This window comes from Cynoglossus semilaevis, chromosome 5 (assembly GCF_000523025.1).
Source record: "Cynoglossus semilaevis isolate Cse_v1.0 chromosome 5, Cse_v1.0, whole genome shotgun sequence".
NCBI classification, from domain to species: domain Eukaryota; kingdom Metazoa; phylum Chordata; class Actinopteri; order Pleuronectiformes; family Cynoglossidae; genus Cynoglossus; species Cynoglossus semilaevis.
Window position 1 is genome coordinate 1,222,815 of NC_024311.1, and position 16,284 is coordinate 1,239,098.

The 16,284-nt window shown below is 38.3% G+C and overlaps 1 protein-coding gene across 2 annotated transcripts; it reads left to right on the forward strand.

Annotated features, from left to right (window-relative positions):
- The first annotated feature begins 4,205 nt into the window (after positions 1–4,205).
- znf507 (zinc finger protein 507) lies at positions 4,206–14,381 on the forward strand. Of its 2 annotated transcripts, XM_025055688.1 has the most exons (9): positions 4,206–4,364; positions 5,919–7,815; positions 8,397–8,671; positions 9,406–9,526; positions 9,599–9,707; positions 11,457–11,561; positions 12,535–12,669; positions 12,945–13,380; positions 13,492–14,381. In XM_025055688.1, the coding sequence occupies exons 2-9, from the start codon at positions 5,922–5,924 to the stop codon at positions 13,495–13,497; spliced, it is 3,081 nt and encodes a 1,026-aa protein (XP_024911456.1). In that variant the 5' UTR covers positions 4,206–4,364; positions 5,919–5,921; the 3' UTR covers positions 13,498–14,381. The 2 variants fall into 2 exon arrangements, with proteins under 2 accessions (XP_024911456.1, XP_008308121.1); XM_008309899.3 differs by having other exon boundaries at positions 4,207–4,364; positions 12,945–14,381.
- The last annotated feature ends 1,903 nt before the right edge of the window (positions 14,382–16,284 follow it).

Consider the following 16,284-nt stretch of genomic DNA (forward strand, 5'->3'; position numbering starts at 1 on the left):
TGCCCCGTACTTTGAAGCTAACCTTTTCGCTCCGGCGTTGGTCCTCCATCACTAATCATCTTCTGTTTGGACCAGAAGTCCAGTTTTGATATACGTCTTGAAATACAATCCATAGTCAATCGGATCAGGCAGAGCATAAAAAGCGCTGTTCTTGTCCTACTACTGGCTCTAGCTTGGCGCCAACTTTCAGTTCACGTACGACCCCTTGAGGGTAGGCAGAGTACTGTTTGACTCCCCTGCTGACTTTTCTCTGCACTTCTCTCCGCTGCCTCACCCGGGATTTCTGCCCTGTATTTGAGTCATACTAAAAATGCATCTTTAACACAGATCAGTGGAAATGATTAATATTTATTTTTTGTCATGATGGCTTCCCTGACCTCACGTCACTGAATTAAACAATAAAAACAATTTAAAATAATTTAAAAATAGTTGTATATAAGTTGAAAACTCAGTTAAATGGTAAGAACTCAAAACCCAAGAATTGAATTACACGGTTAAAACTTCAGAGTAGAAATGGAATCGAATGGAAACATGAGGGTAAAAATGTAGCTTTTCTCTTGGTTGAGCTGCTTCCAGTTGCGGATACTTAAGTTCCACTGATCTTATCCAATCATATTTCAGCTTCATATGTTGCCAGGGTGAAAGAAATCTGCCTTAAGGCCTTCAGGTGCTGGAAACCTAATATGAATGGCAATGAAATTGTTTCTTTCTTTGACAAGTTTTGGGTTGGCAACACTAGGGTATTCTACAGCTTCTATAGCTAGTGTAGTTTACTTCAGCAATTTGAGTAATTTGATTGGAGGGTCAGAAAATCCAATCAAATCACTAAGTGGTCACAGAACTAGATGCATTTGTTCAAATTGAGCAAACTGTATCCAGCGACTTGCACACACACAAAATAAGTTTTCTCAGTGTCCACTGCTCTGTGGAGCATTGGTAACCTAAAGCAAATTAAAACTTGTGCCATAAAAACAGCGCAGAACCATTAGCATAACTGGAGATAGGACTTGAAAGGACTTGTTGATGGCAGTGCACCACACAGATAATCTTTACTACAGAGTCATTGAACTCATCTTGAGGAAAGGGAGGAGGATGGATGTTGTGATCAAATCATCAAGTCTTGGTGAGTTAAATGTATTTAGTCTTTTTTTTTAATAATATTGTAATGATTATTTGAACATTTAAGTCCAATGTTATTATTGATGTACATTATGTCACTGCCGCAGTTGAATTATGTTTTAGCTACCTCAGTAATCCAAGATATAACGACTCATTATACTACATTTCTGCATAATATTAATGGTTTCTATAGACATAATTACATTATTAAGATGTGTATTTGTTCAAGCAGCACTCCACAGACAGACTGAGAAATGCACGTTACACCACTGGTCTGATTTCACTATATCACAGTGATTTAAAAAAAAAAAAAAAAATTTTCAGGTGCTTTAGGTATGATGATGATTTAATGATTATATTAATTGTAATTTATTCATTTACTCTAACATACAGAAAGTAGCAAATATTACTAATATAACATTTTTAAAAAGTTGTTTTTTGTGTCATGTGACTCTCCTGCACTGCACAGGTTATTGATGTCGATCATGTCATACATTCTAATCAGTCATCATTGTTGCCATTTATTATTTGAAATGAAGTAACGTATAACACTCTTCCCTGTTTTGGTTTTTTTTTTTTTACTGAGCTGAAGGTTAGTACTGCCACCTTGTGGTCCTCAGAGCTAGACACAGAGTCACATATGGTGTTTTGTTTTGTTTTGTCTTTTGTTTGTTTGTTTGTTTTGGTTTAGCACTCTACGTAAACATATCGCATTCCCTAAATCCTACAAATATAATCCTTGCCTTAACTCTAATGTGACTTTAATTTTGATCCAAACATGAAAAATACCATAATAATACCTTAAACTTAAATTATTTCCATAGGCAGCCTTTTTTTTTTTTTTGTCAGACCAAGTATTGTCTTGACACAGGCTAATCAGTGCTGTCACAAAAATTACAAAATTAATATAAAGTTTAGGTCAACTGTATCAATTCTAAAAGATGAAGAAAGTTTTTTTTTTTAAATAACCTCCTCCCACCCCCATTATGACTAACCTTGTACATTTCCTTTTGTACGTTCAGCTACTTCTTTACCTTTACTTCATTCACACTCCATCACTCTGGCTCAGCTGTGGGGTTAGAATAAAAGAGAGAAGGAGGGGGAAAAAAAACACAGTCTGAAATAATAGCTTAAACTGAAGTATGACTTTAATACTTCAATAGAAATAACCTGGTTTGAACATTTTGAAAGGAGTAGCAGCCGTGTGGCCCTTCAGGCTACCCTGTAGTGTGAGAGTGAGAGTATATGAGCTGTCACTTCAGATTAGAGAACAGCCCGGCGCTGCCTTTGACTGAGAGGCTACAGGCTAATAGGGAGGTTGGGGCGAAATTACACCACCTACAAATCACGCGTGAATGGTGAGAACGCCAGCAGTCACATATGTCATTCTCAGCTTAGGCTTGTTTTACAATTTTACACCAATTGGACCTGAATTACATGGTCTGTGTGAGTTATAACCAGACGACTGTACAGCGTGTGTGTATGCCGGTGTGTGTGCAAGAGGAAGAGAGAGAGAGAGAGAGAGAGCGACAGGGGTTTTAAAATATCAGTACAAAACACATTAGTTCACATCAAAAGAGGTAAATAAATAGATAAAACACTGAATTAACAAAACAAATGACCACCAAGGGCCCATGTCAGTGTGAGATTGTCCAGGTTCTGCATTTCTCTGAAATAAATAAAATTTGTTGGAATTTCTGGGAGCAAAAAAAAAAAAAACACATATCCTTAATGGCGTCTCTAGTGAATGCCTGTGTCTGTTGCAAACACTCACATTGTAAATTTCACCATTGTGAGACAATTAATGGGGAACAATTACTGAATTAATAAATGAATTATTAAACAACAGAACAACATCAGTCCACACTGTTCTCAACCTTCCTATTCCTACTCACATGCACAGCCGTATTTGATTGGCACAGAATAAGGTGATAGGGAAGACCTCTCCTTGCTTCCTGAACAAACAGTCCAACGTTGAGAAAAGAGAGATTAGACCAAGACACTCCAAGACAAGACACCAAATTTTATGAAATAGATAGGTGTTTCCCAAAGCAGAGATACAGTATATATGGACATAAATGTGTTCACTGTAACAACCGCTGTAGGTCCGTAACCCTCTTAGAGAGTGGCGGTTCATAAAGACTCCAACATTCACTCAAGAACAGTTGAGCTGTCCATGGGCCTCGTTTATCAACTGGGCGTAAAAACAGTGCTAAATTCTGTCGTAGGAATCAAATTTAAAATGTGTGTAAGTACAAAAACAATTACGTACTCCTCCAGTGTGCAGACACAGTATATACACAGACTAGTACATAATGATAAATCCCACATGTTCATAACTACTACTTATTTCAGACCTTTTAATAAATACATTTATTTATTGTTGTGTCACATCCATAATATATGATCATACGGTACAAATCTTTTTCAGGGCAATCTTTTCTTTCGTTTCTAAATTGTCTTTATTTTGAAAGGAAATTTTAGAAAAACTTTAAGGCTTTATTTACAGCATACAGTGTTATAATAGGAGTTGACAAGAATGGACAGGATCAGGAATGAGGTCATTAGAGGGACAACACAGACAGGAAGGTTTGGAGAAAAAAGCTAGAGAAGCCAGATTGAGATGGTTTGGACATGGAGGGACAGTGAATACGTTGGTACAAAGAGGAAGGCCAAAGAGGAGATTTATGGATGCAGTGAGGAAGGACATACAGATAGTTGGAGTCAGAGTAGAAGATGCAGAGGACAGCGTGAAATGGCTCACTGATTCGCTGCAGCAACCCCTGAAAAAAGGAACAAAGCCAAAAGGAAAAAAAGAAGAGTGTAATAATAGGAGTAACAATATAATTATGTTGTGTGGAGTTAAATTTTAAAACTCAAAAACGTTAAATTAACACCTTTAAAAGTTTTGGTATATAAACCAAAACTTATATATATAAGTGAAAAAGAAGAAAGAAGAAAAGTTTTGGCATTTAGTAAATTTGTTGTATCTTTACTATGATTATTATTTAGTTGTATCTGAATCATTTGAACAGGCGCAACGCTACCCGGGAAAGCAGCACCATAGCTAGTCACCTGACCTACACCGCGGATCACGTGACTGATATTCCAGTCTCGCCATTTTGCAATGTGTGTGTGAGGGACAGAGAGTAAAGTGGGAACAGTTTCATGGCTAACGAATAAAAAGGAACAGCTCAATTCTTCATGTTCTGTGGCCAAAAAGCGAAGAACTCGTTTCCGGTTCGGTGAGTATAATTTTATAAACACTTTGAAAGACGTCACTTTATCACCGGAAGTTGCTGAAACGTCCTTGTGTGTTAGTGTTAGCTCTGTGTGTGGCCTCACACTCGTGGGTGAGTTTGTTGCTAAGCCACTATACTCTCAGCTCAATTTGAATATCTCTACTGAATTTATTTATAATAATTTTTTAGTATGCAATATGAACGTGTACTGAGAATGACGTCACCACCGCCCGGCATTATTGCGAGCTTTGGCCAGAAGATTTCTGTGTTTTACCGACAGAGAGACTTAATTCTTTAAGCAAATTAAGTCATGTATTTTAGTTTTCTATCGAAATATTTGAAACTAAAGCTAATGTCTGTTGTCTCGTTGGGAAAGCACACAAACAGTACTGAAAAACTAATGGTTTATGTCTAACTTAAAGATTCTAAAGGGACCAAATAAAATCATTATAGTGTCACAGCACCATGCCTACGTATCTGTCTCAGTCTCACCCTAATGTTGCCTCAGTGCTCAAACTCTCAACACCCAGGTCGCGGCAACCCCAGTGGGGGAATATTTTTAGATACTGACGTAACAGCTGCTCCGGGTAAAGTCTGTACTCCACCATGCTGCTGTTGAAGTTTTTTGATAAAATATAACTTGTTTTTGCATAGGGTTGAGCATTTACTGTCACTTTTCAGTATAGAAATACCAAATGGTCATGTCAGAAAGACACTGATTTAAAACAAAACAAATAAGTAGTAAACAAACAAAAGATAAAATATAACTTATTTTTGCATAGGGTTTAGCATTTACTGTCACTTTTCAGTAGAGAAATACCTAAATGGTCATGTCAGAAAGATACTGATTTAAAACAAATAAGTAGTAAACAAACAAAAAACAAACTAAAGTTTGCACAGCGGAACGTTGGCCAAACAACATTATCTTAAACTGCTTTTTCTGTCCTGTTTGTGTGTGTGTTTGTGTAATATTGAAATGTTGCCAGCAGAAGCAGAAGTGTAAAAAAGAGGAAGGTTGTTTGTGGTCAGGGGAAAGGGTTAGATCCATTCATCTAAAGGAATATTTCACTACACTTCCCCTTATAGTTTGTAAACAGAAGCATGTGGTATATGTGTTTGTTTACGCAGATAACACAGATAAAAGGGTCTTTCCTTCTTTTTCCTGAAAAAAAAAATCATTATTGTATGATAACGATAATGGTATTGTACCATATTTCTTTGTTATGTTGTAAATAGTTTGGATTCACTCCAGTATCTTCTAAAATAAAAAAGTACTAGTGTACACAGTGGAAAATTGACTTTTCCCATGCTTAAAACACATGTTTTTTTTAATGAAAGTATCTAAATGATTACCGGAATATAATTCCTTGTTTTAAAAGCTACTGTTACAGAAGAACTTTTTCACATTCACCTTTATCCTTGTTATTAGGGGCAGAATGTTTACACCTAATCACCCCATCTGATATTTGTTTTCCTCTATCCTTGTTATTAGGGGTAGAATGTTTACACCTACTCACCCCATCTGATATTTGTTTTCCTCTTTCTAATGTCTGACAGGTCATGGAGGAGATGAGCAATGGAGCTCCGCTCCCCAAGAACTCCTCCTGCTCCCCTCTGTCGGATGCTTCCTCTGAAATTACAACCGAGATTCTTGAGCAACACAAGCAGGCGGCCAATTCTCTGATTCAGGTCATTGAGAAACTGAGCAGAATTGTGGAACATGGTCCTCAGCACTGCTGCAGTGTGACTGCAGAAAAAAGAACATTCCACCAAGCCTCCTCACTCTCCGTCGAAGGTATAGAAAGAGAAGGTGAAGTGAAGGTTTGGACGAGACGAGAAAGCTTTCCAAATAAAAAGATAAAAAAAGGCCAGGACAATGTTAAGGCGGATACGTCGGATGTGAGAACAGCTGAAGATGCGGTTTCTGGTGATGGTAATAATAACAATATGACATTAACAGAGAGAAGCTTATCCCAGACTGTGACCTGCTACCAGTGCAGCCTGTGTCCCTTCATCGCCCCAACCCTTTCTCAGCTGAAGGAACATTTAAAACAACACAATGAGCAGAGCAGCGATCTTATCCTAATGTGCTCTGAGTGTCACTTCACTTCCAGAGATCAGGAGCAGTTGGAGTTGCATGTCCAACAGCACTTCGACAAAGGTGTTAACCTGAAGAGAAATCACTTATCAATGGACACAAATGCGCAGAACAAGGAGGTTTCAAGAAGTTGGGATCAGGTGGACAGTCCCAAGGACATACCGCAGAAAAAGCAAAAATGGTACAGCCACGAGGAGTACGGACTGTACCGTTGTCTGATTTGCAGCTACGTGTGTAGCCAGCAGCGAATGCTGAAGACCCATGCCTGGAAACACGCCGGTCTTGTTGACTGCTCTTACCCCATCTTTGAGAATGAAGATGGTGCTCAGGCAAAGCAAGGGTCCCCTGCTGCTAAAACTAGAGAGGAAATAGTTGTCGGTCCTCCAGCTGTACAAGACAAAAGTGTACAGAAGCTTCCAGAAACTTTTAAAATCCAGCTCTGTGTACCTGAGAGCATTGGAAGTAATCTGGAGGCAGTTGCTAACTTGACTGAGAGTCAAAAAACGCACTTGACCACCGAGGAGCCCATGTTGGAGTTTCAGGTGACAACAGAGGGTGAGACTGAAGTCAAAATAGAAGGTCAACCGGATAGTACTTCCAACACTGACAGTTTGCTGTCGTCAGCTCAGAAGATTATCAATGGCAGTCCAAGCAGCTCAGGCCGAATGAATGTGATTGTAGAACGCCTTCCCACAGCTGAGGATTCAGTCATGACAACCAACCCTCTTCTACTTCACTCAAATATAAATGAGGACAGGAGTTTGCTCGGTACAAAGCAGAAGGAGGAGCATCATTGTTTAGAGGCAGTGAAGGAGGAGGAGGAGGTTGCCAACTGCAGGGTTGGAGATACTGAAGAGCAGCCTTTAGGAGTTGATATTAAACCCTCTGGTGCCTTTGGCGAAAACTCTTCCAGCGATGAAAATGTTCCTCCCATTAGTCGTAAGAGGACACTTTCAGAGTCTCTGCGGCTGCACTCACTGGCCGCTGAAGCCCTTGTAGCGATGCCGATGAGGACACCTGAGATTCACATGTCCAGCTCCAAGGCAGTTGTCAAGACGGGACAAAAGACCTCGGATGTAAGGACAACAACGGGTTATAACAACTTGGACTTTTATGGCGAGAACAAAAAAGAGCAAGAATGCTTAGGGGAGCGTGATGAGGAGGGTCCCACTACCAAAGCTGGCATCAGCCTATCACTTCTCACAGTCATCGAAAGACTCAGAGAACGTTCAGACCAGAACACCACTGATGAGGATATCCTAAAAGAACTTCAAGATAACATACAGTTCACTAAAGAAGATGTAGCCGGGGTGGTGGCAAGCAACGGAACCGGGACCTACGTCTGCACCATTCCAGGTATAAATCATGGATAACTCACATACTCGCATACAAAGTTTGCTTTACCTTACAGATCATGGATGGCATTAAAGAGAAAAAAAAATACATAAGGAAAAATAAATAGACCGGAGAGAATGTTACAATAGATGCAAATAAAATAATCTCAATCATAATCATGAAAAAAGTGAAATGTCTTCAACAATATTTTATAAATATTCATGTTTGAAGCTAGCTTCATGTGTGGTTGTTTGTTCCACTTGTGTGCAGCTTGTTTGCTTCAAGCTCTACTCAGTTTATATTCCATTAAAACTCATTTTATGTATTTTGGCTTTAAGCCATAAAGTGATGGTAATAATAGAATTTTTGCTTTCATTTGACTTTTATTAAAGGAATTGCTACATGTTAATTTTAGTGATTTTTTATATGATTCTTCCCAGTCTTCTTGCTAACTTTAATTATTTTCTAGGTTTACAGATTTTGTGGTACATGTTTTAGTCTTGACTTTTTAATGTCATTTCATTTCAGTTCTTTTTAGGTTTTTCATATATTTTAAAAATATCATGGTTAAGCTTTTGTTGTTTTTCCATGGTTTATTCCAGGAATGGACGGTCTTGTTTCCTCCTGTGACAACTCACTAGTGGACTACATCCCCGACAGTGAAAAGCCGTACCGTTGTCGTCTGTGTCGCTACAGCAGTAACAATAAAGGTTACATCAAACACCACCTGCGTGTCCACAAGCAGCGGCAGCCGTATCAGTGTCCGATCTGCGAACACATTGCCTCTGACAGCCTAGACCTGGAGAGACACATGATCCACCACTGCAAAACCAGAACCTATCAGTGCAAAAAGTGCCCTGATGCCTTCCACTACAAGGTTGGTTTTAAAGTTACTGTTCAAGTTAAATTGTCAAATACTAGCCCATAATAGTGTATGTCTTGACTGAATTCCATTTCTATGGTGTGATAAGTCAGCACTTACATACTCTACATCAGTACCTATGTCACTCACTTATCCTAACACTGTGGTAACTCCATAATCTAGGACAAAAAAAAAACCACTTGGGAACCATAAAGAAGGCCAATACATTTCCAAAAAAAAAAAAAAAACCACAACACGAAAGAAAGCGAATTTAGCACAATCTAATGTATGGCATACAATCGGCCTGTGTAAATAAAGCCGCTCGTATAGCACCAAGTGATGACCTATTCACCTGCTCTACTCGCAAATAACTAGCTTCTGTGCAAAATCTATTTTAACTCTGTACGTCACAATGACAGAACAAGACCTTTTTATTAAATCTAAGGGAGATGGTGACGTAACCATAGAACAACGTAGGTCGAGCATGTCGTAAATTGAGGACCTCTTGTATAGTCTAGTTAATAAGGGACATTTTTTTAAAAGATAACTGGTAGCAAAAAGTAAAAAGTAAGTTATCCAATGTAGTTTGGTTGACACGGTAGCAAAACAATACCCAAAAATAACAGGCTGTAACATAACATAATTTTTGAAAAGTTGAAAAAGAAACACTGGTTACTTCTTAAATGCGTTGTTAACCAGGAAAGTACCCAAAAGAAAACACTATGGATTTTTTTTTTCTTGTTCTCTAGAGTCAGTTGAAGAACCATGAACGTGAGCAGCACAGCAGCAGCAGCAGCAAAGCAGCAGCCCTTACGGCTGTCACTGAAGCTGCAGTCAGTGCAGAGGAAGGCCTTCCTGAACTAGACCAAGGTAAGAAACAATAGTTGTTTTACATCCAGATTGATTGTTTGTGATGTTGATATTATTACGTTGTGCTGACAGACGGTGAGAAGCAGAAGATTTACAAGTGTGACGTGTGCGACTACACCAGCTCCACCTACATCGGCGTGAGGAACCACCGGAGAATACACAACTCTGACAAACCGTACAGGTCTGTTTTTTGAAACAGTTAAACTTTCTAGAACTGGTCCATTAATATGCTTTTACTAGGCATAAGTCAATCCGATACTCAGGATCACTATCGGTCTGATATTGGTAAAAATTTCCGCATTAAACATTGAAAAAAAAAACAACTGCAGCCCAACCGATCCGATAACTTAGCCCAAATGCTGAACTTAACTTTGCGCTACATGCTGTAAACAGGTTGCCACAGCAACAGCAGGCCACAGCATGCTGGAGGAGAAAAGAAGGTTTCAGATTGAAATCCATAACAGTATGTACCTGCAGTATCGTTATCGGACATGAAAAAGTTCTGTTGAGCCATCCCTGGATTTAACGTAGCTTTCCCTCATAACACCAAAATGTGTAGAGGAAATTACTGATTTTAGCTGTCTGTGGTCAGTTTGTATCATTGAGGTCAAGCTGGACGGTAAGGATAATGAAGTCATGAAATAACACATTTGAAATGGATGCAGCCAAACAATGCTGAGAGCACATTCAAGCATCAGTGGTGTGCGGGCCAACTTATTATTATGTTTATTTTGTTTATTTTTTTGTAATTTTATTTCATCATAATCTGCCTGTCCCTCTGTGAGCTCTGTGAGTGATGGTCTTTGTTCTAGGATAGTGAGTTATTTCTCTACTTTAGAGCTTTTATTCAATTAAGGAAGGATATTTGTTTATAACAGTAAGTCTGTAATTGTATTACATATCTCATCTTAAGCCTTTTATCTTTTTCTGGTGGATTTTTCATGCCCAGTCTTTAGTTCAAACAAATTCAGGAGTCCATGAAGGTGCATTTCACAAGATGTGCACTAGGGAGCGGTATTTCAATACCGATCGTAGAGTAGGTTCACAAGTACTCTCAAAAAGATTGTGCCTGCTGGTAGTGCGTGTGTGTGTTTCCATACAATGCATGGTCTTTGTGTGCAGAGGAGGCTTCCCTCAGGCCAGGACACAGGAAGTGTTTGTTTGTTGTCTAAACAGTGCGTTTAGGCTACACAAACACAGACACAAACATACCTCTCCTGTGTCTCGTGTGTCCTGAAGAGCTAAAAGCATTACTTGCAGGAGTCTATAAAGAACAGATTTGGTTGCAATTTAATTTGGTTCTCTTTTCAAAGTCCTTATTGAAGCGAGGACGTTTTTATTGACGTTGATATAGTTGTCACCAGTGTGAACAGTGCCCTCTTGTGGCCAAAGATGAAATGGCATATTGTTTCTATAAAAAATACAATAATGTATTATTGGAATATACTGTAAGTCACAACACGAGCCAAAAAAAGTTACTTGCAGACCAGAAAATATGGAAGTTGTTGTTGACTTTTACCTATCACATGACTTTGAAAGCTTAGTTATTATTAGTTACACCCTAAAGGAAATTGTTCTTCACTTAACTGATTAATGGTTTACTTTAATGTTCTTTTTTGTGCTAAGTATGATAACTTTGATAAATTGTATGTATTCTTTCAATACTTTTGGTTATTTATTATTTCATGTGTCACTTATATGAAATTGTCAACATTGAAGTGTATAGTACAATTTTTTTTGTGTACAATGTCTGTTTACATCACTTTTCTTAAAATGGAAAAAAACAATCCTCACCATCTTTTTAACAATACATCCATACATCTGAGGAAAGCATCTGTAGCAGGATTGACGTGTCCGTGGCTTTTCTGTCATTGAATTTCAATTTCTAAATATAGATTTTTTTTTCTTTTGTCCATATTTGGTCCTCCAGATGCTGTAGCTGTGATTTTGCCACCACCAACATGAACAGTTTAAAGAGCCACATGCGGCGCCACCCACAGGAACACCAGGCGGTGCAGCTGCTAGAACAGTACAGGTCAGCGCAGATAGGGATGTTGGTATGGAGGGGCAATAATGAACTGGTACATACCGGGTTTTATTTTTAAATGCAGGGGATCCTCCTTTACGAAGTCCTTCACTGTTTCATGGTTATGTCGCCAGTTCCCTTAGAGTAATCAAGAAAGTCTTGTTCCATTATTCCGATGTACAGCTTTAAAACAAATTTTACAGAGGAACTAGATGGCATGCAGAGAAATGCGTTGTCACACGGCTATACGTGGAAGTTGACTTTTCTACGTTCTTCGGTTATACGCTATACATTGGATTATGCTGCAGTCACTTTTATTTTGTTTTTTTCATTTTTTATTGTTTTTGGGAACTCTTTACCCTTCATTATGGATCCTACTCCTTATGAGGTTACCACTGTGTTAGCGTAGGTGAGGTACTGATGTACATATGTATGTATATATATGTATATATATGTATATATGTATATATATATCTATACACATGTATACGTTCATATATATGAATATATATATATATGAAAATGTAGTCTTATCTAGAAAATGGGGTCAAAATAAAGCATTTGTACGGTTGTTTTTGGAATATTAAAATTTCCTAGAGTTTTCCCTATATGGAAGTCTAGTCTGAGGTTATGTGGCTACTTTTATGAGCAGTTATGACACCACCAGGCAAAGACTTGAGACAATGGCACCTAATTACGAGGTTATTTCTCAGAAGGCGCGATAGTTTTTCTGCCTCTCAGCTCTGATTGCTGATTTTCACTTGACTTCTTTCAGGTGGTGTTCACTCACTCACCAGTGCCTACAGTGTTAGAAATCCAGCATATTACACCACACACGACTTAAAAGTTTTTTTTTTTTTTTTTTTAAAGGCAACTGCAATAAAACCAAAACTATGTACCTGGTACTTTCACTGACACAATTTTACAAAGTTTTTATATGAACATGAACCAATGCCTTAAACCCTGAGTTTCTATTTTCTAGTTGCTCCCTGTGTGGATATGTGTGCAGTCATCCTCCATCACTGAAATCTCACATGTGGAAACATGCTGGGGACCAAAACTATAACTATGAGCAAGTGAACCAGGCTATCAACCAGGCCATCTCTCAGAGCAGCAGGTAAAAATTAAAAAAAAACTTTGTAACCTTAAAAAACTTTTCTTTAGCTGACACTAATGTCTAAGAGGTGACCTTGGCTGTATATTAAAGATGAGAGATTACAAAATCAGTCTAACATGAGATAATAATCATTTTTTTAATTTAAAAATGATGTCATTTGCATTCAATCTTTTTGGTGTCAGTCCTTAAGAATTTACTATTTCAAGTTACTGGCTGGGAAATAGCTGCTAATGAAGCTTTGATGTAACTTCTCCTCGAATGATCTCTTCCCTCAGAGCCCCTCAAAAATCATCCACACTTCCCGAGTTAGTGGCAGAGTGCCCCACAATGGCCAAGGGCGTGAAGGACCGGTGGAGGGCCCCAGTGGAACCAATACCAGCGTCTCCATCCATTTCCACACCACCGCCAACAGCAGACTCCATCACAGATCCAGCACACTGTCCTGATGACACTCCAGAACCCGGTGATGTCACACAGCTCCACCCTCAGTCTCAGAGACAGCCATGTGTAGACCAGGTTTCCACCTCAGGTCCCACCATGGAGTACTGCGTCCTGCTGTTCTGCTGCTGCATCTGTGGGTTTGAGTCCACATGTAAAGAACGTCTGATGGAGCACATGAAGGAGCACGAGGGCGACATCATCAGCATCATCCTAAACAAGGAACAACAACAACAGCAGCAGCAGCAGCAGCAGGAGGCAGACGTACAAAAAGTAGAGTAAAACCTATTTTATTACCCTCGAGCTGATCTTTCAGACCACACCATCTTAACATCTTGAGATGAGGTCCAATTTACCTTAAACATCCTTCTGACCTTTCCTTAGGTCTAGGTTACAAGGTCCATCATCATCAAACTTAACGTTCTACAAGAACCTCTAAGAAAGAAGTTCCAGTGAAATCTGACTTTGTTGCTATAGACAGTCCAGTAAGGAGGTCAGCAAGGCCTGGGGACCTGGTGTTAAGGTGTTGGCTATTGAGTAACCTGACCTTCTGAAAGATGGTGAATGCCAGTGACAAATGATCACATAGCAGAAGAAGCAATCTGACCTTCATACCAAAGATCCAGATTGATTTGTCGAACTTTCGTCCTCTTCAAAGGTCAACTCTACTAGGTCGTGCTTTGGAAGTTTGAATGAGACGTTTGGAATCGGTTCTCCCAAAACTCCTGCTGACATTCTTAATAATCTTCACTGTCACACTAACTAAGGACAGGCATAGAATTTGAAGCTTCTGTTAGCGTCCATACAAACAACACAACTGCTTCTCATTTAATAGCGGAGGAGGAAACATCTCTCCCCTAGTCAGCATTTCCGTGAAAAGTACTGAAAGGATCGAACCTATCTTCAGAGACATATCTCGAGACACATTTGTCACTCTCTCAGTGACAGTTCTCAGTGGAGAGTTCATACCTCACATCACAACACCATCCCTCAGCAAAAAAAAAAAACAAAACAAAAAAAAAACAACAACAGCAAACTCATTTTATCTTATGTTTAATCAATCAGAGTATTCATCTATAAGGCAGCTCTTCTTCTGTTTTGCTACTGTAATATTTAAGTTCATGTATTTATGATGCAGCTGGAGTTAGGATCCTTAATTACAAGAAGGTACATTTTGCGATGTATTCGCCAGGCAACACAGCTTCTCTATGTAATTTCATATTTAGCTACATTTTCTTAAATAAATATGTTATTTTTGTTTTGTTAAGTTTAAACGAGTAGTAATTGGTATTTGTATTATTTACACTTTAGATATCTGTAGACGTTATGGGAGTATAATTGTATAAAAGCGTAATTATTTGGATTGTTGATGAAAGATGCTGCGTTTAAAGAAAGTTCTCAGAGGAAAAGGGAAGGTAGAGGAGAGGAGACAACGAACGGAGATACATAGACAAAAAGGGAAGTGAGGTGATGGTCTGAGAGCTGGTGTGGACCATGTAAGAGAGTGGTTGTGGCATTTGTCCAGTGTTTGTCAAGAACTGTGGGATCTTGGCTAATGGTGTGAGTTTTGGTAATGGTTTCTGAATCTCCAATCTCTCAGTTGTGCTGCCAACGACAGTCGATGTTTCAAAAACATCAACTAGACGAGGTTGATCTCTTACTTTTCGTTTCTTTCACATACCAATTTCTAATTTACAACTTTTCTAACTTGGACAAAGATTTTCACCCAACATGAGCACAGTGTGTTGCATATGTATTATTTGTAGTTTGTGCAAAAAGTCCTGGACTGTTGTGGAAATTTTGCTGCAACAGCCTTGTTAACTAAGGCTTTCACTTTTCATCTAAGATTTAAATTAGAGCTGTCAAAATTAGTGCATTTATTGCATTAATTAGTAAAAAAAAATTTTTTTTTTACCAGCCTTGGGGAGCAAAGGGCATTAAGTTACTCTACATCTGACAAATGAATGATTATTTTTGATCTTAACGGCACATTCTGCTAGCCGACGTTAAGACGCACAGCAGTGACTAAAATCCACCAACTTTGCTAGCCGACGTTAAGACGCACAGCGGTGACTAAAATCCACCAACTCTATAAAGCTGTTATTTGTTTTGATATGTTCTCTTATTTGTTGTAATCTTGATTATTCATGATAAATAATAAGTCACAATTAAATTAGTAAAAAAAAAATAAAACCGCCCTGTGATTGATCAGATCTTAAAATTTGAGACAAAATTAAACAGACGGACAAATGCTTGGCCAAGTTACTGGGAAAATCAAAAGAAAATGCTGCTTTACCACCATCATAGATGTATTTTCAAGTCTAGTCAATTAAAAAATGCTACAGGTTCAGTTAGTATTAATCCAATACACCAAAAAGTATCAAAGTATCCGGAAGCACCACAAGATCTTACAAGTTCTTACACACTGAACATTCAAAAGTCAGTGGCTGCTTATATCTTCAGTATCCCAACCGTTGTTTGCTGCTTTATGATTGTGTTGGATAAATAAAAGTCAATATTTTTAGGGTGTCATAAACCGATTTTGTTTTAAACTAAAGTTAATAGAGAAACTCTGTGGGTTTATCACTGCACCCACAGTCAAGCGGCTATGCTCAGATGTGTTATCTGTGACATTGGTGTTTTATTACCTAGTTACACTAGGTAATAGAAGTCTGTTCCTGTGAACTAAAATCACTGATTTTCTCTATAAACTTTGGATTGAGGAGAATGGTTTATAAAAGTTTTAGTTAATAGTTGTTGGGTTTTTTTTTTTTTTTTCCTTTTTGGAAAACTAAAGCTGACTGTAAGACAAAACTGACATGTAAAATACAACTCAATAATAGCAACACTAGTATTCATTTAAGTGAGTTGGCTCAACCAAGTACCTGTTGAAGTGTATTTAACATTTTTTTAAATGTTGTGTGTGCCATTTAAGACAGACAAACCTCATAGGGTCAATTGTCAATTTCTTGTGCTCTGTTGTGCCTTTTTGTATTGAGATTATATTACAGTGGAAGATACAAACTGACATTTCTGATTCTGGTTCAAGGTAAAAAAAAAAAACCCAGTTGTTTTCTCAGCAGAACAAAGTGTTTTTTTTAATAAATGCCATTGGGTTTAAATTTGAATAATCTTTGGCAACTTTATAGTGTTTTGGGAGCTTAGACCAAACCAAAT

Excerpts from the sequence above, each read along its gene's own strand:
- znf507 (XM_008309899.3), top strand. The coding sequence starts at position 5,922 with ATGGAGGAGATGAGCAATGGAGCTCCGCTCCCCAAGAACTCCTCCTGC. Across the intron at positions 9,527-9,598 it reads CCTTCCTGAACTAGACCAAG|ACGGTGAGAAGCAGAAGATT; the intron begins GTAAGAAACAAT and ends TTGTGCTGACAG. Across the intron at positions 9,708-11,456 it reads AACTCTGACAAACCGTACAG|ATGCTGTAGCTGTGATTTTG; the intron begins GTCTGTTTTTTG and ends TTGGTCCTCCAG.